Source organism: Peromyscus eremicus, chromosome 7 (assembly GCF_949786415.1).
Source record: "Peromyscus eremicus chromosome 7, PerEre_H2_v1, whole genome shotgun sequence".
NCBI lineage: Eukaryota > Metazoa > Chordata > Mammalia > Rodentia > Cricetidae > Peromyscus > Peromyscus eremicus.
The window spans coordinates 91,793,462-91,817,346 of record NC_081422.1 but is presented as its reverse complement, the minus strand read 5'-3'; the positions used below and the strand labels follow the sequence as shown (position 1 = coordinate 91,817,346).

At 43.9% G+C, this 23,885-nt stretch overlaps 1 protein-coding gene across 1 annotated transcript in view; it reads left to right on the top strand.

Moving 5' to 3' along the window:
• Positions 1–23,885, top strand: part of Clstn2 (calsyntenin 2) — a 355,228-nt gene that overhangs the window by 218,868 nt on the left and 112,475 nt on the right. The window contains exons 5-7 of the mRNA XM_059269076.1: positions 1,416–1,611; positions 2,484–2,692; positions 16,272–16,421. Coding sequence (XP_059125059.1) covers positions 1,416–1,611; positions 2,484–2,692; positions 16,272–16,421 — 555 coding nt within the window. The remainder of the gene's footprint in view (positions 1–1,415; positions 1,612–2,483; positions 2,693–16,271; positions 16,422–23,885) is intronic.

Here is a 23,885-nt window from a genome sequence, read left to right as displayed (position 1 = left end):
CAGGCATGCAATCAATCACATTATTCCTTTGCCTCGAATTGTCAGCTCTTATCAACAGCTGGACAGAGTCAGGGTTAGAGTGAGACAAGCCAGTGCCTCTGTCACCCTGAGAGCAAATTCTCTTAGACACATCCCAGGCAGTTCATGTGCTTCTCCCTGGTCCAGGCATATACCTGAAGCAATGTCAGACCAAGGGTGAGGTGTCTCAGAGTAGATGTCCTTCTCCCTGGCTTCATCCCCTGAACCATCATACTGATGGCTCACCTAAAACCCAGAGAACCACTGTCACCCGACTTAAACCTATCATTCGTACATAGCACACTTGGAATCTGAACCCAGATATACTGTCTTCATACTTCAGTAGCCTACAAATGGGCTGTCCTGCCCATCTCAGAGTGCTAGCATACCCCCTCGGTGCTGTAAGTGGCCTCTGGACAGCTGGGCACCATTTTCTGAAGTCTACCAGTGCTCTCAATACCATAAGAGGACATATCTCAAATTTTCAGCACATCTCAAAACATTTACTACAGGGCTTGCTTTGTAGTCAGAGTTCAAGAAATAAATATTCACAAATAGAGGAAAAAAGAAGATTCCTGTGCCCTTATGATTTTAATGCAGAGAAACAGTTATAATGAACATTAACCCAGCTAAAGGGGCAAAATGCATTAATTTCACCACAGGCTCTGCTCTTTAAGAAGTTAGCTGTTCAAGCTCCGTGGGGAATCTTGAACTCACAGAGACTCACTCCCACTGTTTCGAAAGAGAAAATTGCCTACCCCCACTGTGAGAGGCGGGTGGAGAGGCATAATGGAGGCTGGGGGAAGAGAGGGAGATTCAGTTGCAGCAATGCACTATGTGTAAACCCAAGTGAAGGACACAGAAGAGCAACACTCATACTTAGGATGAATGAAGGCTCTGGCACAGGTCTGGCAAGACCTGGGACTCGTTTCTAACCATCTTCTGGTCATGCCGCTGCTGCCAACCCATGGAACATATTTTCAAGCATTGAAGATGTTGTCACAAGACAATTGACCGGGCAAATCTTTGGCCCTGGATTATTTCCATCAACAGCCCTTTGTCTTTTGACTGTGAGCAAGTTCCTTAATCCCAGACTGGGCAAAGGGCAAGGGAAAATCTGCCAGGAAGACTAAGAAACTGGGAAAACATCACTCTCCACACAAAGACTACACAAGCACTTGCTGGGTGACATCCCCACACATGAAACACTTCCATTTTGTTCTCTATGAAATGAGCATGGAGGCTGATCTCCAGAAGCCAAGTCTAGAGGAAGGATCCTGAGTGTGTGGAGGGAATTGTGTAGAAGTTGTGGGCTTGTGGATGTGGCTCAATAGACACATTGTCTTCAGCCTGGAGACTCCCAGGATTCACCCTCACTGTACTCTCTTCTTCTGCAGGGGAAATCTGTGCATTCAAGATCCACGGGCAGGAGCTGCCCTTCGAGGCTGTGGTGCTGAATAAGACATCTGGAGAGGGCCGGCTCCGTGCCAAGAGTCCCATCGACTGTGAGCTGCAGAAGGAGTACACGTTCATCATCCAGGCCTACGACTGTGGTGTGGGGCCCCAGGAGGCAGCCTGGAAGAAGTCACACAAGTGAGCTCCCTGTCTCCCACTTTTGCCCTGGGCTACCCAACTCCATTTATTCTATTTACAAACTGTTTTTTAAATACATCCATCTATGGGTCACACCAGAGATATGGCTGGAAGGTGGTTTAAAACTCCCAATTCTATTAGCTTTGCTTTGCCTAGGAGCAGGAAGTTGGTTGTGGTGGTGGTGACTGGCAGTGGTGATAGGGCTTGTATTATAACTGGTCATATTGGAAAAAGACCCTGATGTGGCCACGGTGATGGTGAGTGCCCCCAGAACATTTGCACAAGCTTATCTCTACCCTGGGAATACTGCACCTGCTTTTTTTTCTTCTCTGGAAGAGACCCCCAGGCCACCTCCAGGACCAAGTGAAAGCATGGCTTCCTCCAGGAAGCATTCCCTAAGCCCACCCCTTGGCTCAGATCTAGTCTAGACTTTTCTCTTATTTCTGCAAAGTTCTTTGTTTCTCTCTGTCACTTATGTCTTGCCATGAGTCAGCTCTGCTCTTTCCCTTATGGAGTTTAGCTCAGTCACAACATGATGTAAGAGCTGTTTGACTTCTTACAGAGTGGAGGAATGAGTGAATAGATGAAGGGAATGGGGAAAATGGAGAAGATGGAAAGAGAATATGTAGCCTGAAGTAGGCAATAGAGAATGGTAAAGAATGGAGATGATTCTATAGGGCAGACTTGCTCAGCATCAAGGCAAGGTAGGTGGTTGCTTCCCAGGAGAAGGGGAGACAGAGGCGCTCACACAATAACTGCCTTGAGAGCCCTGAGGCCTCTTCACTCACACGGCCTTGGATGGATCAATGCCCCATGTCATATGGCGTGATTCCTCCTTTACCATCATTTCTTCTCTCTGATTTGTGCTCCAGGGCTGTGGTCCACATCCAGGTGAAGGATGTCAATGAGTTTGCTCCCACCTTCAAAGAGCCAGCCTACAAGGCCATCGTCACCGAGGGCAAGATCTACGACAGCATCCTGCAGGTAGAAGCCATTGATGAGGACTGCTCCCCCCAGTACAGCCAGATTTGCAACTATGAGATTGTCACAACAGATGTGCCTTTTGCCATTGACAGAAATGGTGAGTGTCCTGAGAAGATACCAGTGCAGTCAGGACAACAAAGTCACCATCCCTGCTCTCAAGGCCAAGAGGGGCCCCACATACACTTGACAGTGTTACCTTCCTTGAAACCCTTTATCTAGGCACTGTGACCCAATTATGCCCTTGAGATGGTGGCTCATTTATAATTAGAAGCTTGCTAAGTCTAACCTATTTCCAAGAAGTCCCAGGAACCTCAATGAACAGGGTCTGGAGAACTCATAATCTCACACATTTGTATACAAAACAAAGATGGTTTCCGGAAGAATTATTTAACTACTATCTAGGTGCGAGCCTCATCATCACCTTGGCCACATCTGGATTCCTTTCAGTATTATCAGTTATAATATGAGCCCCCACCCCCCCAGTCATCACCACAACAATCGTCTTTCTGCTTCTGGGCAAAGAGATACTAATAGAATTGGGAATTTTAAACCACCTTTCAACCATAACTTTGTTAAGGAATCTTTAAAACTCTTGCTGATCTCCCCTTTGAGAATTTCAACCATAGTAGAGCCTCCTCCCAGTGTGAACTGAACTGAAAATGGTCCCATAAAACCACTTGGATATTTCTCATCCCCATTAATATGAATCTTGTTACAGTGTACACATAGCCAGAGGTCCAATCAACTCAATCCACATGGACTATAACTTGATTGTAATGAAATAGTACTATTTGCTGAGTACATTGCTCATTTGTAGTGTGAGTTGTGTGGGTATCTATATATTATCCCCACTTTGTTTCAGATATCATTTAAGTAGCACAGAAGGATGCAAAAGTTGCAAGACCTGACACATTCTGTAACCAAGTGTTAAGTTTGATGATGGACTCAAAATGGAGCTAGAATAGAATTCAACTTAGCAAGCAATGAGGGAGGAAAAAAGAAAGAGAATCAAGAGGGCCTGAAGAGTGAAATTGTGTATAAAGCATACTGGGAGCTGGAGTGAAACTGCAAATTAGACATGAGAATCTCGCTAGCCAACATCTACAGGGGAAACAAATTAGCCATGTGCTCCTACATCTTCAGGAATGCTTCATGATATTGAGACCTGAAGGAAGCTTGCGCTGTGGTATAATCTTCTGCCTCCTAAGAACAATACCAGAGTCCACAGAGGAAGGGAACACTTTCATCCCCCCTTTCAAGTAGTTTCCCAGATGATCTACCTGACTGCTAGGACAGAAGGCTAAAAGAGATAGGACTAAGAGTTACACATCTGGGCATCATTAAATGCTAATTGTACAGGGCAGGAGGTTGGTGCACAGGAAAGAGAAGATGGGAATACTGGAGTGAAGATAAGTTCTATTTGTACAAACTTCCAGAAGCACTCCCTCACAGCTTCTCCAGCAAGCCAAGCTAAGCCCTGTGAAAGGCTGGTCTGTACCCATTATACACACACACACACACACACACACACACACACACACACACACACACACACACCATAAAAAAAAAACAGAAGAAATGTTGTGGTTTTCTCCTCTAGGCTCTAGGTTTCTAGTCCCCTGTCATCAGTTGTTCAGTCTGTCCCCACGAAAGCTTTGGAATTTGGGGCACAACAAGCACGTGGTAAACAACAAGACAGCTGAATGGAGACACCTATGATTAGTGGTCAGATTCCACTTGGTCTCCTGGCCCTTGTTCTCAAGAGCTCCCAAGGAAAGATGAGATGCAAATTCTTTCATCTGAGGGTAAACTGCCCCAGTCATGAAGATAATTACTCACCTTGATGAGCCATTTCGCTAACATATGCCAATTTATTTCCCTGGCTGTCTCATTAAAAGTGAGTAATGGGCCTTTGCCAGGCCTGGCCTCCAACTTTGGTTTACACTGTAAGATGGTGAGGAGAGTTGGCACTCCTAGGGAGTGTAGGCTCCCAACAGAGAGGCTTACAATAGCCGCTCTCCAGGTAAGGAAGACAGGACCTGGGCAGCTCCCATTCCCATGAGCTTTCCTGTGGACCCTCAGCCATCAATTCTGTGGTGACCTTCTCAGCTCCCTGAGGTTCTTTGCATATGACCACGTTATGGAAAGTGCTGCTGAATCTTGGGTGCCTTCCTTGACCACAGGTTCTCCACATGCTTCATCCCGGAGCTAAAGCAGATGCTCCTGGTTCTTCAACCTGCCAGGCTCTTTCCCAAGGGCAGGGGTCGGGGGAGAAGAGACACAGTGGCAGGATGGTGAAAGACACTAGGTGGAGTCAGAGTGACCTCTTGTACCTAAGCACTCAACCTGTAACCCCTCGGCCTCCTTCCGTGTGGAACCTTGGCAGTATCAGTTCCAAACTCATTGTGGGGTTCTGCAGCTGTGGATGAGGGCGTGTTGAGAGTACTCAGCACATCAGCAGTGCTGAGTAATGCTGCTGTCTATGGTCATTGGATATTTGTTCCTGTGACTGGGGCATGGGGTTTAGTCACTCTCCATGAAATCTGGGCCGAGATGACAAGCATATAACTATGAAGTGAGTTTTACCACCATCTTGGAAAGTTCTAGATCTACATCAGGTGGTAATACATGCTCCATCTACTGGCTCTAAGCCCACCTCTCTGAAATAAGCACAACCTGGATCCCTGTTTTCATTAGAAAAGTGGAGAAATTGAACCCTAAGGCAGGGAGACGTTCCTAATACGTTGTCATACTATTGGCACTTAGGGCTTCCCACTATAAACCTCTTCTTCGATGATAATAGAAAGGAACAGATGGCACAGGAGTTTTGTTCATAAACATAGGGTAGGGTGAGATCAGCAAAGAGGCAGAGAAGGAGGTCCCAGGTTTGTCCCCCCAACAAAGAACAAGTACACAGCCATGCACAAATGAAAGCAGCTAGTCTAGGACAACTTGAGATCAAATTTAGAAATTACAAGACAATGAAAGAAATATTGAGAATAACAACACAAAAATTGAGTAAGAACATCAGTTTCATTTTACCGACACCATCCTATCCCCAGACTGGCAATGCCCAGGCCAGGGAGGGATTCCCTCACTCACAAATTCCTCTCACAGATTAAAAAGTAGAGACTGCTGAACAAGCAACTTCCCTAGTCTTTCAAAACAGTTCCCACATGACTCACTTCAACATCATCCTACCAGATCACTGGGGAGGCCAATTTAGCTAAGAAATCAGGCAATCTAGGAACAAATTAGATGGCCAGGGGCTCCCAGTGTCAGCCACATAGCAGGCATCACCAAGGTCTCCATGGCCTGCTCTGCAGGGAACATCAGCGGCCTTCACTGGGCACCTCCAACACTCTCTTGGTCACTACCCTGTAACTTTCATTATCATGTACCCGGCAGTGTTTGGCCTGGTGGACCACAACACCATTCACCACATAGGAATCCAACAGACCGCATCCTCTTTCACCACTAAGGAACCCATAGTCTTTCACTTTCTCAGTCTCCAGGTGTCTGAACCACTACTCCTCTTCTTCCTCTTTCGAGGAGATGACCTGGCTTCACCCTCCAGGGGTACCCCACCGGACACCAGTACAGCCGGTGGGTCATAAATAAATGACCTGTGTACACACTGCAAGAATAAGCTGACTATTACATGTGCACTTGTGAATAATCCGTTAGCCATGCGCCCATGAGCAGCTCGCCCCAACTCCTATTATAAAGTCTCTCAGCTAAACATATGCCTGCAGCTATCTCATGTAGTCATGAGCATGCCTGCCAGCCCTAACTGTCATCATAAAACCCCATAATCGTATTAACTCCTACAGCTGGTCCCCTGCCCGTAAGTGTAAGTGTAAGCTCTGATGCCTCTAGCTATTCGTGTCTATGGAGTCACTAAGCCTGCTGTTGATACTGATCGGCTCATGTGCTCACAGTCAACCCTTGTAGCTACACAAGTGTACACAATCAGCCCCAGCTGCATCACTCATCACCTTGACCACCACTGTGCTTGCACTCATAGCTAGTTCCTGCATTTGCCTGCAATCATACTGCTAGCTTGAGCGCTATTGTTACCCTATACAGACAACTGACCTCATCTCTAGAGCTGGCTCCCATGCGCCAAATGGATGCACAAAGCCAGTCATTATAATGGGATGTGTATACATTACCAGCCCTATGCCTGTAGACACACCCTACACATATATCCAGAACTGGCTCTATCCTGACCCTTTTCACCATGTACATTCCTGCGGACAGTTAGATGTTCAACAACAGTCTCAACATCTGCTGTGTCAGCTTCTAGTCACAGCTACCACTGAGAATACCAAGATGCCCCTCTGTCACCATATCCCTTGCAGTACCAAGGACTATATTGCAGATGTTGCAAGCCCCAAATTCCTGAGTCAAGATGTCATCTTCTTCCTTTCACACCTGGGACCTCATGCTGGACACTAAGCATGGGGCCATAATGTTTCTCCTCAACCCACACAGTGAAGGCATTTCATTTCTGAAGCCATTCCCAAAGTCTAGAAAAGGTGCTGTCTCTTCAAATGCTCAGGCAACTACTGAAGACTGCAAGTCATTCCTACCACCCACATGTAATTTCAGTTCCAGGGGAACTGATGCCCTCTTCTGGCCTCTGTAGGCAACAAGCATGCATGTGGTTCACAGACATACATGCAGGCAAAACACACACTGAGATAAAAGTAAAACAAAATGAAGTATTAAAAAAAAAAACCTTACAGTCTAGGAAATAATAAAGTAACATATTGAAAGTGATTAAACAACAATAACAAAAAACCCTGCCATCAAAGAATACTTTACCTGGCAAAGCCATCCTTCAAAAACAAGAGAGATATGACTTTCCAAGATGACCAAAAATAAAGACAGTTTATTACCACTAAACTTATCTTACAGAAAATGATATCACTCCTTGAGCTGAAGCAAAATGATGCCATTTAATAATATCAAAACATATGAAAGTCATTGGTACTGGTAAGTACATATCAAATTTGCAATATTCTGATGCTATCATGGTGGTAGGTAAAATACTTAGAAGTATATCTTAAAGACAAAGGTATTAAGAATGAGTACAGCTAAGATAATATATCAGTAAATACAAAAGCAGGTAAACTGTGATATCCAAAACACACACTTGAAGAGAGGTGGTACAGAGCTTTTACTGAAGTTCAGTTGTTGTCAGTTTTTAAAAGACCAGTGTAAGACGTTTAGTGTAAGCCTCATAGTAACCACAAATCAAATCCTTGTAGGTGCACAGAAGGGAAAGCAATGAAAGTATTCTACTATAGAAAAGTATTGAGTCACAAAGAAAGCAAAGGAGGAGACGAATAGAATCAGGATCTAGAAATCAACTGGAAAATAATTTAAAATAGCAAATTAAGTCTTGATATACCAACAATTACTTTAAATGTAAATGGATTAAATTCACCAATCAAATTTCACAGAGTGATTAAATGATTAAAAAGTAGACTTTAAGTGAAAGACTGTATCAAGAGACAAAGAGGGTCAATATCTAATGATAAGGATCAATTTATCAATAGCTAGAACAATTGTAAAAAAACACATGCATACAGCATTGAAGCATTTGAATATACAAAGCAAATACCCACAGAGCTGAAAGAAAAAATAGACAATAATACAATAATAGTGAGAGTCTTTCATACCCACTTTTAGAAATGGACAGATCATCTGGACAGAAAATCAATAGGAAAACATTGCACTTAAATTATATTTTAAAGTCCAATATACACAGAGCATTTTCTCAAAGGCAGCAGAATACAAAACACACAGGAGATATATAATATTTGAGCCCCAAACCAGCCTTAAATTTAAGAATAAAATTACACCAACCATATTTTCTGACCACAACTGTATGAAACTAGAGAATAATAACAAGAGGAAAGCAAAAGATGGACAATTCACAACTAGGTGGAAATTACATAACATTCACCTGACCCACCAATGGGTGGAAGAAGTTACCAGAAGGAAAATGGAAGAGTAGCTGGTGATAGATGAGAGGGGAAGTGTAACATACCCACACTTAAGCTGCTGGAAGGCAGTTCTAATAAGTTAATTTTTGGTTTAAAAAAGACCAAAATTTAAATAACTGGATGTTATACCTCATGGAAATATAAAAAGAACAAAGAAAGTCCAAAATTAGCAGAAGGGTGGACTAACCATGACCAGAACAGAATAAATGAAAAAACTAGACAAACGGTAGAGAATAAATCAGTGAAGGCTATTCTGCAAAGATAAAACTGAGAAACCTTTAGTTACACCAGAAAGAAGAAAATGGATACAACAGAAGTACAACGAAATTGACAAAAATGATTATACACCAACCAACTGAATAACCTAGCCTAAGAAATGAATACATTCTTAGGGGCAGATAGTCTACCAAGACTGGGTAAATAAAACGGGTAAGGAAATTGAATCAGTAATTTTAAAACGTGGTCTTTTATCCACAAGTCTAGGACTTGAGAGTTTCACAGCCATTTAAATACCAAATATTTAAAGACTAGCTAGAACTAATCCTTCTCAAATTTTCCTTAAAAAATTGAAGAGGAGAAAGTAAATCCCAACTTACTTTAAAGGCTAATAATACCTCTATACCAACCTCAGATAAGGATACTACAATAAAGGAAAATTATGCACAATACCCACAAGGAACTTAGAAGCAAAGATAATCCTCAACAAAAGAGTAGCATGATGCCTGCCTCACTTTCCCTGCTGTGATCAAATGCTCTGATGAGCACAACTTACAGGAGCAAGGGTTAATTCTGACTCTCAGTTCCAGCACAATCCGTCTTGGTGGAGAAGACCAGAAAGCTGGTTACCACTCTTTAACCCTGCTCATCTCCTCAGCAGCTCTTTACAGTGCCTTGTTTGTACTTTCCTAGTCTGGAACTCTAAACTTGCTCCAGCGCCTTTCCTTTGCCGAACAGATTATCTTCAAGTTCAGCTTCACACAAGTACTCGTGAAGCCGCAGAAAGAAGCCAGATTCTTGGACAAACTATCATACGAGCTGACCCTAGCTCAGCTCTGAGTAGTCTTTTGTTCCCCTCTCTGAAACCTTATGAACCAGGCCTCCACTATCTGTTTGTTTGTTTGTCTTCCAGCATTGTATTTTAACCCCTCCACACACCAGAGTGGCCCATTAGGCTCATTTTATAGTATGCCAAGTATTTTATAACCCAGAATTCCAGAGTGTTCTAAAACCTCCCTCAAACCAGTCCCACTTCCCAATACCAAACTATGTCTTAGTTACTTTCTTATCACTGTTGTAAGATACCTTGACAAAAGCTACTTAAAGGAGAAAGAATTTATTTTGGATCATACTTCTCAGAGCTTTGTCTTAGTCAGTGTTCTATTGCTGTGAAGAGACACCACAGCAACTCTTATAAATGCAATCATTTAATTGGGGCTGGCTTACACTTTCAGAGGTTCAGTCCATTGTCATCAAGGCAGTGACCACAGACATACAGGCAGACATGGTGCTGGAGAAGTAGAGGGGAGTCCTACATCTGGATCCACAGGCAGCGGAAAGAGAGACACTGGGCCTGACTTGAGCATTTGAAACCCCAAAGCCTACCCCCAGGACCAAAGTTCCTCCAACAAGGCCACACCTCCTAATCCTTGTCAAGTAGCGGCCACTCCCCAATGACCAAGCATTCAAATTTGTGAGCTGATGGGGGCCATTCTTATTCAAACCACCACAGGGCTATAGTTTGTCCTGGTGAGGAAGGGCTGCAAGCATGTAAGGCATGGTAGCAGGAACAGGAAGCTGGTTGACCACATTGTATCCCCACTCAGGAAGCAGAGGGTTAACAGGAAATGGAGTTGACTTATAAAGCCTTAAGGCTCACTCCCAATGACCCACTTCTTCCAGTGAGGCCCCACCTCCTCAAGATTCTGCAACCTTTCCAAATAGTACCATGAGTTAGGGACTATGTGATTAAACACAAGAACCTATGGGGCACATTTCACATTCAAGCTATAACACACACTAAATTCAATAACATATTAAAAATATCATGCACCATAATCAAGTAGAATTTATCTTTGGAATATAAGGAAGTTTCACCACATACAAATGAAGTGATGTGATATACCATATTTACCAAATACAGGACCAAAAAAAAAAAACCATATGACCATCTGAATAGATGCAGAAAATATATTTGACAAAATTCAATATTTTTCCATGATAAAACAAAAACTTCTCAGCAAACCAAGAGAATATATAACAGAACAAGGAAAAACAGTTAACTAAAAATATTTTTGCAGTAAATAAAGCAATCAACAAAGCAAAACAGCAGCCTACAGGATAAAGAGAATATTCATAAGCCATATGTACAATAATGAGTTATGAAAAACATACAAGATTCATAAAACTCATTAGGAAAATAAGTGCCAAGCACCTGCATAGACTTCCTCCCAGAGAAAGCATCTAAACAGCCAGGAGGTACGAGAAAAGACATTTAGTGTCATCAACCATAAACAAAACACAAATTAAAACCTCAACGAGATGTCACCCTTCAACTATTATGATTGCCTTTATCAAAAAGCCAAGTGATTCATATCACAAATGTTATAAGGTTTTTGAGGTAAAGGAAGCCCTTGTATACTATTGGCTGGGAAATAAATTTGTATGGCCATTCATTACGGCAAACAAAAATTAAAAATAGAATTACTATATAATCTAACAGTTCAAGTCCTGGGAAATAGTTTCTCAAGAGGGTAATTCGCTCCTATAGTTTATTGCAATATAATTTGCAGTAGCCAAGACACAGAACTCTAAAGTATTTGTAGACAGATGAATGGAAAAGAAAATGAAAGTGATATGCACACACACACACACACACACACACACACACATACACACACACAGAGCGTGATACATATAGTCATGCACAATAATACATAAAATTATTCAACATGTTGAATACATAAAATTATTCAACCTCTAAAAAAAAAAAAAAAGAGTGGTTCATTTGCAACAAGTTGGATAACCTGAAGGGGATCATCTTTGGTGAAATAAGCAAGAGAGAACAACAAATATTTTATAATTCTGTTTATATGTGGAGCTAGAAAAAAACTTGAACTCATAGTAATAGAGAGTAAAACGGTGTTTACTGGCGACTTTGGAGTGGAGGAAAATGGGAGCCATGAGTCAGAGTGTGCAGACATTCATTTAGGAGGGGAATTAGTATTGGGGACCTACTGACAGTATGGCAACCACAGTTGGTATGGATTATATGCCTTGTAATTTAAATTTTGTTGTGTGTAGATATCAAGTATTCTCAGACACATACAGATAATTATGGGAGGTGTACATATATTAAATATTCAAGTCTTTACTATGGGAGTCCTTTCAAGATGTACTCTTATATCAAACTGACACACTGTACACTTGTAGTGTAGATATAAACAGGCACCCAAAGGGCTTCTACATTGACTTGGTCTCCAGCTAGTGAACCCAGCCACTGAGAGATGATTGGATCAGGAGGACTCTGACCTCATCAGTAGATGAATCTTCTGATAGTGTTGTTGGGAGGGCATAGGAACTGAGAGGTGGGGTCTGGCTGAAAGAAGTGGGTTATTGGGAGTGTGCCTTTGAAGGGTGCATCTTGTTCCTAGCCATTCTCTTGTCTTTCTCTCCTTCCTGATCACTAGGAAGGAAGCATCTTGGCTCACCAAATGTTCTTTACCATGGCATTCTGCCTCATCACAGGCCTAAAAGTAATGGAGTCAGCTGACCACAGGCAAAAACCTCTGAAACCATGACTCAAAATGTATCTTTTCTTCTCTTCAATTGTTCCCATCAGATATGTGTCACCGTGACTAGAAGGTTGACAACACTATACCCTAAATATATAGTGCTGGTCAGTTGTACTTTATAAATCCAGGGGAAGTCCACAAATGCAATCTCACCTTTCATTCCTTATCCAGGAGGAGCAGGGATGAGAGTCCTTGAGAGCTTAGTTCAGCCTTGTCTCAAATCTTTACCCATAAATTTGGGATTAAGTATCTGAGTGGATTAATGCAGCAAGGCTCAGTCACTCACTGGACCACATTAGGGAAGGAGAGCGGAGGAAGCCGCAGAGGTTTCCATGGCACAGGGACACCCAAGCCTTGGCAGGGGTTTCTACTTGTAGACAATTGTTTGGCTTCCTCAGATGCACATTTCCCTGGACAAAGGCTGCTCTCAGGAATTCTAGAGCACTGTGGACACTGAAGTCAATGTATCCCAAAGCCAGTTTATTCTTTAAGTAAGCTGTAAAAACTATTTCTCACCTGAATAGAGAAATAATCCATGTGGGAAATTTGAAAAACACAAAATTATGGAGACAGAAATCAGTCACACATCATCCAAAAACAAAAAAATAATATTGGAGGCTAAATGGACAGCCCTGTGAGAAAAGCATGAGGACCTGAGTTCTATCCCAGCACCCACATAAAAGCCAGGTTCAATGACACACGCCTGGAAGGCTCACACTGAGGGTGGGGGTGGAGACAGGACGCTCCCTGGGTATTGTTGATTAGACAGTTGACCTAATAGGACAGAGTTAGGTTCAGAGAGATAATCTACCTAAAAAAAAAATGAGATGGAGAATATATGAGGAAGAATACCTGGCATTGACCTCTGGCCTCCACATGCACACACACACACACACACTAACCAGATTAACAGTCTACAATATTTCTGTGAAATTTTTAAATAAAATTCACATTGTCCTTGTTTTTCCCCCTACTTTTCTTTTTCACTTAAAATGAAATTATCTGTATATGACCCATCCTTAAAACACTATGTTTTCCCCACCAGGCCAGCATCCATAGATGTACAGAAGCGTGCCTTCCTCGTTTCTTAACTACCAGACTAGTTTGGGGTGTGTAAAAAATACTGAGACGAACAGAATCACACAAGTATCTGCAGTTTGTTGTCCTTTATCATTTCCCTAGAACCAAATTTTAGATGAGGAATTGCATCTGCAAAGGTCTGGCAATTTCACACACATATGCACACACACACACACACACACACACACACACACACACGCACGCACGCACGCACACACGCACACACACATGCACACACGCACACATGCACACACGCACACATGCACACACACATACCTAGTGGTCACAGATCACCAAGCACATTTCCAGAAAGGAACTTAAATTCCTTTAGCTTAAATTTCACCTGCAATAGTGTGGATATCGGTGTGCTGATTTCACCTTCCTCTCCTATATTACATTTTTTTGAAGAATTAAAAACGTAATTAATATGCAAGGTAAGTTCTGATTGGTCTTTAAGGGTTAGCGTCCAGGTTCATTTAGACTTTGATAAACAGACCCAGGGCCATGCTCACCTGAGTTTACTGTGGCCCAGCTCTGGCAAGCAGCCAGGAGCTAGAAGCTCACTCAAAGGTGGAATAAAAGACACATTTGCAGCAGACACAAAGAGGCTAAGTTTTTCTGAGCTATCAAAGCATTTTAAATGTGTGTCTTCTGCCCAAACAACACTCTCCCATGCAACAATGGGCCACATTATTATATTCTCATTTGTGACCTAATGTTTCAAGTTCTCTGCTTTGAAACTCATTTGCACATGCATGGAATTGGTGGTTGTGGAGGAAGTAAATTAGTCTCCCAGACAGTTTCATTAAGACTTGTTCCGGAAGTAGAGCTGTAACAAATTGAGCCAAAGATTCCGTTTGTGTATTTATTTTTCTGCTACAATCAATAGTACTTTGTCTGCTTAATGCTACATGGATTGTCAACCCTGAGTCCCCCTCTTTTAAGTGGCCCACCTTTCTGGAGTCATTTCACTCTGAAGAAAGAGAGTTAAGACTTCTATTCAGAATTCAATCCGATGCTGCAGAAATATTTCTTGTGATGAGCTTAAGGTGTTTCTGCTTGGTAGAGTTCCCTTCCGGTGATGAGGACAGCCACAGACCAGTTTGCAGAGTCTGTAGGACAGAGGTTCTCAACCTTCCTAATGCTGTGACCCTTTAATACAGTTCCTCATGTTGTGGTGACCCCAACCATAAAATTATTTTCGTTGATACTTTGTAATTTTGCTACTGTAATGAATTGTGATTCATTTTCCAATGGTCTCAGGCGACCCCTGGGAAAGGGTGGCTTGGCCCCCAAAGAGGTTGCAACCAGCAGGTAGAGAATGCTGCCGTGAGGTGAGGAGTGCTACCAATCCCAGGAGCCATTCCAGACCTGTGCAGGCCTTCAGAGTAAAACCAACATCTGGAGGAAACTACAAGGAATTCTACACATCAGGCAAAAATAGAGAAACATAGCAAGCCCATTTTGACTCAGAAAATACGGTCCCACATCAATAGACACAGTTGTGTTTCCGGAAATAGCTGAGAGCACACAGCTAAGGTGTGTTTTTGCTCCAGTGTCTTGGGTGCCTTTATGTTCTTTCTGACACTGACCAGCCTCCACTTCCCCACCGTGATATGCTGGTGGGTGTGACCACTGAATCAGCTTCTCCAGTCTTTAGAGCGAAGTTTGATTTTCTAATTTTCTAAGATGTTGTTGTTGTTGTAGTAGAGTCCCCCAATTCAGATAAATAATAGTTAACTGTTGATATGGAGGAAGCTTATTTGCATAAAATTCTTTCAGTGTTAGGGAAATATAAAATAGATATCAGAATCCACCATTCTGTGTTTGTTGATTTGTTTCTGTTTTCAAAATTTCAGTTTGGGTAAGAGATGATGACATCTGAGTTCATATTTGCTGTCACTCCTAGCATCAAAAGGAGAGAGAGAGAGAGAGAGAGAGACTATAAGAAGGAAATGGTTCCTAGAAATTGAGGATATTAATGTCTTAGCACTAAACACTTAAAAGTATTGAGTTTGGGGTCTTTACTCACATTTTCCTTTGGAACAAGAAGAGTATTCCATCAAAAACAAAACAAAACAACAACAACAAACAAACAAACAAAACCCAGCCAGTTTAAATTTTCTCATTAATGACCAGATATTTATTTCTGATCATAATATTAAATTCCTCTGAGGCAGACCCACACAAGTGGCTGGGAATACACTGTTTGTTCTCTCTTGGAGAAGAAAAATGTCTCCTTGCTCAGGGCGAGAAATCTGTTATTCTATGCAGCTTTCAGAAGAGAGGTCACACATTTTCTTATTGATTTTACTTCCTATTTGGTAGCAAAATAATGTGAGAAGAGGCAGTGAGTATTCCTGGCGACAAGCCCAGATGCTAAAAATTATGTGCCAGGATTGTGTGTCTGGATTCCATCTCTTTCCCAGAAACTTCATGGTAGATGAGTACTCTGCACTAGACACACGTGTGTACTTTCAGGGGTAGTTTTCTGGCAATGCATTACTTGTAAGCACAGGCCAGTTGTATTCTAGATGCTGCTTGTGGTTCTCTAGCCCATTGCACAGAGAGGTGGCTCCAGCTGGTTGTCTCCTAGAAGCTACCACCAAAGCACAGAGACTATGTGTATGGCAGCCACACTCTTGCTTGGACTTTATTTTTCTCCAAGAGGTTGGGGGGGGGACCATTCCATTACCCCCTCAAGGTTGATGGGATGGGAAAAGGGTTTGGAGTATGTGCAGCCTGCTTCATTTGACCAGAAATGATTGTGCACATCCCTGCTCTTCAGGCAACATCAGGAACACAGAGAAGCTGAACTTTGACAAGCAACATCAGTATGAGATCCTGGTGACTGCTTATGACTGTGGACAGAAGCCTGCTGCTCAGGACACCCTGGTCCAAGTGGATGTGAAGCCAGTGTGCAAGCCTGGCTGGCAAGGTGAGCCTGGCTTGATCAGTCCCTGCTATGAGATGGCAACTTGACCTGGGGCACAGAGGGTACTGGGCGTGCCCACAAATCTCACAGCACATGTCTAAAGGAAGTTTTAAAGTATAATTGTTTTTCCAGCAAGAAGTGGTGGTTTTACATTCTCACAACTCTTCCAGGACACACGATCCCCGTTTTACAGTTGAGAATGTCAGAGGCAACTCGACTCTAACCACAGTTCTTCCCCACTCAAATCCCATTACATCTCAGAGCTTGGGGGAGATGGCCAGGGTCTGTTGACCAAGAGTGTTGAGCCTGACTGATGATGCCCTTCACGTTCTGCATCACTGCTCAGCACCTAGGGAATGTCTCCATGGTCCTTGTGCCTAGACACAGTGCATATCACACAGGGGTGGGAGAGAAGGATGGGGTCTCCTGGTGAGGGACTTTCTGAAGGTGTGGTGCAGGGAAGGGCGGAGCAATGGCCCTCAGTTGAGATCTCCCAGGAAGCAAAGACAGAGCATTCTCTAGCCACCCCTAAGTGACTGACTGAGGGCCAGGAAGGAAGAAGGCAATGGGAACGCAAAGTTAGCTCTTGCAGTGAGCCCAGTGGTCTTTAGAATATCAATAGCTCTAAGTGACATCAGTAGGTCTGGTGGCCAAGGATCCATGCTAGTGTTATCTTTGGGTCTCAGGTTTGGTGCGGACTGCTCGGGTTCTTCTGCATGTGTTGAGGATGCTATTGCTCCATCTTAATTTCTTATAGCCCAGTGAGTGACCCAGTGATGAAGGAGGGCAAGAGTGGACAAGAGAGCAGAACAAGCCGGGCTGGAATCGAAAACTGTTTTGCCAACTTGAAGAGCCTGAGCTCTTGTGGGTGTGATTCACTAGGATGTGGGAGGCAGGATTTTACCTGATTTACAAATGCATCTCTTAGGCTTAGCACAGTGTCTGGCCCTAATGGAAGATGCTTAAGAAATGGCCAGTGAATGAATGAATGAATTAATGAATGAATGAATGAATGAATGAACAAACCAATCCCTGAGTAAGAAGTCACCGTGTTTTATTTTAACTTGTAAAGATCAGCAGTGAAAGCCTGGCCTTTCAAAGAAAGCCTAGAAAAAAAGCAAATGTTTTATGAACATAGGGCACGATCACAATGGGGTTTTAAATGGAAAAAACAAAACAGAAGGTTGTATCTGAAAAAAATTATCCCAGTACTTTTTGTCTTTGACAAATGATGCACATACAGACTTTGGAGTAAGTGTTCATGCCTATATTTAAACGTAATTTATTTATAGAGTTTTGTACTTGTTAAATCTATGCAAATTTAGTGTTCAAGTGTAAGGGGAAAAAAGCTTGTCATCATGGTTAATTTTCTGTGTGAAGGATGTAGGGGGCACCTACCCTGTAATGTGTAATAAATACTGCTGACAGCGCTCGTGAGCTTGGGCAGCCAGAGTGGAGCCAGCTGCCTGCCCTGTCTCCAGCATCATCAGAGGCTCAGGTGTTATATAAACCCGCACAGTGTTAAGAGGATTAATGAATGGGCAGTGAGACCTCTATTTAAAACAGAAAAAAAAAAAAAAAAGCATTCCTGGAACAAAAAGGGGAGAATCGGTTCCCTGCATCAGTTCATCATGTCTCACAGTGACCTACACGTGTGTAATACGAGAATCAACTGCTTCCCTGTGGTTCTTGCCTAAGCTGGCAGCTTGTGGTGGCAGATGCTGTACGTGAATAGTGTACATGGTTTTTGCCTTGAGAGCCTCTCCCCTCAGTTTATCTCCATCAAGTTCCTCTCCCACATACCACCCCAGCAGCCTTTGAGGTCATAGTGGGGGTCTCTAGGCTATCTGTTGTGTGCAGGAGTGGTCACGGTACCTTTCTGCCGTTTATGTCCCCACCCCTAGAGATCAAGAGGACACTTCTCTTGCCCACCTAACATCCTGGTCCCAGATGTGTAAGCACATCTCACCTCCAGCAAGAAGTGGTGGTTTTACATTCTCACAACTCTTCCAGGACACACGATCCCCGTTTTACAGTTGAGAATGTCAGAGGCAACTCGACTCTAACCACAGTTCTACCCCACTCAAATTCCATTACATTTTAGAGCTTGGGGGAGATGGCCAGGGTCTGTTGACCAAGAGTGTTGAGCCTGACTGATGATGCCCTTCACGTTCTGCATCACTGCTCAGCACCTAGGGAATGTCTCCATGGTCCTTGTGCTTAGACACAGTGCATATCACACAGGGGTGGGAGAGAAGGATGGGGTCTCCTGGTGAGGGACTTTCTGAAGGTGTGGTGCAGGGAAGGGTGGAGCAATGGCCCTCAGTTGAGATCTCTCAGGAAGCAAAGACAGAGCATTCTCCAGCCACCCCTAAGTGACTGACTGAGGGCCAGGAAGGAAGAAGGCAATGGGAACGCACCCTGTTCTCTCTTCTACCCTTGCTCAAGGCTACTGGCTGTTCTCTCTTCTACCCTTGCTCAAGGCTACAGGCTGTTATCTGGATGAACGTCTTTCTCCAGGGAAGAACTGCACTCAGATGGTCCTGGATATGTATTGCTTGCCTGGTCCATTCTCCCAGCTTTTCAGGCCAACCTGTAGTGAGCCATGTCTTGCAGGTGTCTTTGCTGCCTATAGACAAAGCAGAGAACCTCTCATAGTGGGAGATATAAAGGTTAGCCTTTACTTGGAGCATGGCTGAGGGAATACTGTGTATGGGAGAGGAGGCCAGAAAGGGGATGTCTTTCGGAGGAGAAGAGTAGTCTAGCTTTCAGAGACTGTTATGACTAAGAAATGGAGGAGGCATGATTGGAGAGGTCAGGGTTAGTTAGGGTAAGGTAGATGGTGGACATCTTGAAGTCAGGATGAGGAGCCTCAGTGAGCCCCAGGCCCTCAGACCTGTGGAGGAGTCACATATATGCGCCCAGTGAGATTCCCTGTAGTTCTGTAGGAGAGCAGAGGCCCCTCCCCACCTCCCTTCCCAATAGCAGCTCAAGTCAGCGAACATAGTTTGGCAATTTAAATTCTTGTACCTGTTCTAAGCCATTTGCCTGCAGGCGGGAGGGTTTGCAGCACAGTGAAAGCAATCCATCATGTTTAGGAGCCCTGCCTTCTGGGAGCACTCCCAATCGGCACCCCACCAAGCCTTTGCTGCAGCCAGCGCCTCCCAGGGAGGAGTGTCCCCAAGCCCACCAGGAATCTGCTCTCAGACTCCAATGATGGTCCGGAGCAGTGGCCCCTGAGATCTGTCACAATAAGGCCCTTGCCTTGCTCACCTGCCCCTGGCCTTACTCACCTGTGTATAAGCCACTGGCTCTGCCTCCAGCTTTGTTTCACACCTTAGCCAAGGTGGGGTCTCTTCAGACTATGGTTTTCCAGCTCCTATCTCTTTTCTGGGGGCTGGTCTTGTCTTCTCAGAAAGCACATGAGCAGAACTGTACTTCTCACAGCTTCTGACATATCACTTAGGCATAGACTAAAGACTCCCTTGCTAGCTTCACCCCCCAGTGGGTGGAGGGGGGGGAGGGCTTATCAGGGATCCAGCTGGCAGCAAGAAGAGGGAGGGAGGATTTGTAGGCAGAACTTAAGCCCAGGGTATCAAGCATGCTCATCTATCTGTGGGGGTCAGCATTTCCTTTCCCATTTGGACAGCAAGGAAGGAGCCTCAAAGCACCAACTGTGTCTTTGTTGTGCCCAACCATTTGAGGACTGATGTGCTTAGAGGCTCTTCCAGGTCTAGGATGAAGGACCCTATCAGAAACCAGCGAAGAGGTGCTTAAGTCGCTCATGGCAGGGCATGAGGCATGCCTCTCCTGCAAGGTGTCTGGATTGCAGTCACTTCCCTCTTGCTCTTGGGTGAAATTTTGTCAGCTGGCCTGTGTGTTCTACAAGGACACAGAGCAGGATCCACACCTGTGGGGAGTACATGAACTCCTGAGTCAATGTGTGTTGTTGACATGAGCACAGCCATGCCAAGGACCCCAGGACCCCAGGACCCCAGGACCTCTGACTCACAGGAATGGCAAAGCCTTCCCCTGTTCCCTAGGCTGTGTGCAGATGTTGACAACATATATGGAAAGTGTCAACAGCAGCTTCCTTGTCCCTGATATTTACAGCCTGAGACTGCTCCACACTAGAGACCCCCTACAGATAATGACTGATCCTGCCCTTTTGTCCAGCTGCATGCAATAAACCTACCTCCTTGATACAAATATATAAAATAAACACACCGAGTCTCTGGCTGCTACTGTTGGTCACACTTACATGCTAGGTTATATCATTTCTACCTGATCCTGGAGACTCAAACTCCACTACTCACTGTCCCTTCATGAAAGATGGTCCCCTACAAAAGACAACCCTGGAGATGGACCTTCCTGGTGGCCTTTCACTATTTCTTCCTGGACTTGTAATTGACCCAGACAACCAGACAAGTGGTTCTGGGCTTCCCAGATTGCAGAGTCAGCTCTCCAGTCCCCAAGAAACTCCCTTAGCCCTGAACAGATGACTCCAGGAAGTTATGCATGCCTCAATCAGCAGATCACGTGACTTGATTGCAAGTTTCTCCATGGGTCCAAACAACAACTTTTTCTTCAATCCTTCACAATGATGCATCCTGTATATATAAAAAGAAAAGAGCAGGTAGGTGGTGATATATGCCTTTAATCCCAACACTCAAGAGGCAGAGACAAGTAAATCTCTGTGAGTTCAAGGCTATCCTGGTCTACAGAGGGAGTTCCAGGACAGCCAGAAACCCTGTCTTGAAAAAAGGGAAAGAGAGAGAGAAAGAGAGATGTAGCCATGTAATTGAACACAGACCCTTTGTTCTCTAGGTTTGGATGATTCTGTGAGTGCATCAAATCACCCCAGATGTCTACTGTTTCATCAGGCTTACATGGGGAAAGAAGCATGACATCTTTCAGGGAGCACTTCTTAAACTTGAATGTCCCCACAAATCAGCCAGGGGCCTGGATAAAACCCAGACTTAACAAGACTGGGTTTGCCCAGGGATTGCAGGTGGATAGACTTCATTGTGAATAAAATCATGCTGGTGGCATCATCAAGGCCACAGAGTGTGTCTGTAACATTTGTGTTGAAAAGACAGCGGCAGAAAAGCTGCTGGTTGCTATTAATTGCTACCTCAGTCACACCATTAGAGAGAACTGGAGCTTGCATATATATTACAACACAGAAGATGTTCTTAGAGTGAGCATTTCCCTGGCCACCAAACAGTTCCCTCATTATAGAGGCCCTCTGTGTGCTGAAGACACGGCCTATGAAAACCTGTCTAGATGTGACATAACAGAACTCCCAGCAGAGGAAACAATGGCACACCGAGGATAGAAGACATGGTATTTGGACCTGTGGAAGTGCACATGGGATACTGAACTTGAAACAGGCAGGAGTCCTTGGGAAGCCATACCTGGCTCAAATCTAGAAGGGTAGATGGTTTTGACATGGAAGACACAGGTGTTACAGACGCTACCAAGTGTTAGGAAAGTGGGAGGAACCACAACGTGGCCAAGCACAGAGGAGGAAGACTAGACTGACCAAAAGGACCAAGATCATGGGGGAAAGACTTCATTGTCATTCTGAGGGCAAGGAGAAGCCCCAGAGACTTCCCTGCGTTAGTGAACTTGGCACAGATCTCAGGGAGGAATGGCTTCACCAACTATCTAGGTAAAGATTGAGTGAATGGGGACAAGCTAAAAAGAATGATGATTTCTAAGTGTGCTTTGCTAAAGCCAGGTATTTATTCCAAAACTGATTTAAAGTGCTCAACAAAAAAGAGGAGGTTAGATTTATAGTCTTATCCTAAGACTCCATAACTGAAGGGGTGAGGTTGCAGTTGGATGTATCTGGGGTAAAGGCTGCTCCTATGAAGCCTTGTCAAGGACATGCCTCAAACCCCTGCCATGCATCTGTGGCTAGAGTTTCCCCATGGGCCCAAACATGGGAGAATAAAGCCTAGACGAGGGATCAGCTGGTTTTATCTCTGCCCCTTCCAAAAGTCAGATTAATACTGGAGAGCTAGCTTAGATTTTATTTTCTGAAGGGTACTGATTCAAAGTGATAGGTGACAGGCCCAGTGAGATGTCCAGGTCGGCTTATGGAGCCGAATTATTCAGGGCTGAGAAGGTGCAGTGAATGGAAATGATATGCTGCTGGTAAGCAGGGCTCTGGCGGGAACATGGAATAAAAGAATACTCCGAGCTTCTCCTTCGCTGTCCTTCTGGGTGTCTAAAATGCCCCCATCACACTACTGACTCTTTTATAAAGGAATAATCCCGTCTTAGATGGCTCAGTGGTTTAGAACATTGGCTGCTCTTCCAGAGGACCAGGGTTCAATTCCCAACACCCACATGACAGCTTACAACTGTCTGTAACTCCAATTCCAGAGGATCTGACACCCTCACACAGATATCCATGCAGGAAAAAACACCAATCAATTTTCAAAAAATAAAAATGAATAAATTATTTTTTAAATGCAAATACCTCCTTCAGTGATAATGGATTAAGCCGGGATTCAAAAACTGTAGCCCATAGGGAAATCGAGGGAACCACTTGTTTTTATAGAACCATGAGCTAAAATAATGTATTTTTATATTTTAAATGTTAACAAAACAAACAAAAGAATATTTCATAGCACATGGGTATTATAAGAAATCCAAGTCTTGGTGCCAAAGGGTTCCCTGGGACATAACTCCACCCCTTGCAGATTGCATAAAGATGCCCTGAAACAGTGGAGCTCATGACAGAGGCCATATGCCCCTCAAAATCTAAATATTCAGTTTCAAGCCCATAGGGTCAGAGGTAAGGCTTCCTGACCCTTTCATGAAACTGTTAATGTTGTCACTTTAGAAAGAAATGCTTTACTGAATTATCTAGTACAGTCTAGAAAGACCAGGGCACCAGATGGGTATATTGTACAAAGGCAAAAGATCACAAATTAGTCAGCTCAAGCATCACCACACAGAAGACAGGAGCAACCCTGTGATGTAAGCAATTCTATTCCATTTTACAGATAGGAAAATGGGCTAAAGAGAGACTACGGGATTTACTCCAAGTCCATAGCTGCTAAATAGCAAGGATGGAATCCAAATTCCTGTTTATCAGTTCAAAAGCACAGTGGAGGGCAAGGAGTAGGAGGAAGGCTGGGAAAAGGAGGTTGGGGAGTCCCAAGAGGGGATATTGCCAGCTTTACAAAGGCTATTTTAGAAAGTTTAGAAGACAGACGTGACCCAGACATCCTTGGGCAGCATGTCAGCTTCCCAGTTACTCTACCAAACGATGGTGACTCTTGTGCGGGAAGCTAGCTAGAATCCAATGGAACAATACCTAAGAAGTGCCCACCAGAGTAGGTCTGGCTCCTCTCCCTGCCCCACCCAACTCCCCTTTTCTTCCTGAAGCTGGTCTAGCAGCTCATGAAGAAACAAACCCACGCTTTCAGACTGCCCATCTCTCAGACGCTG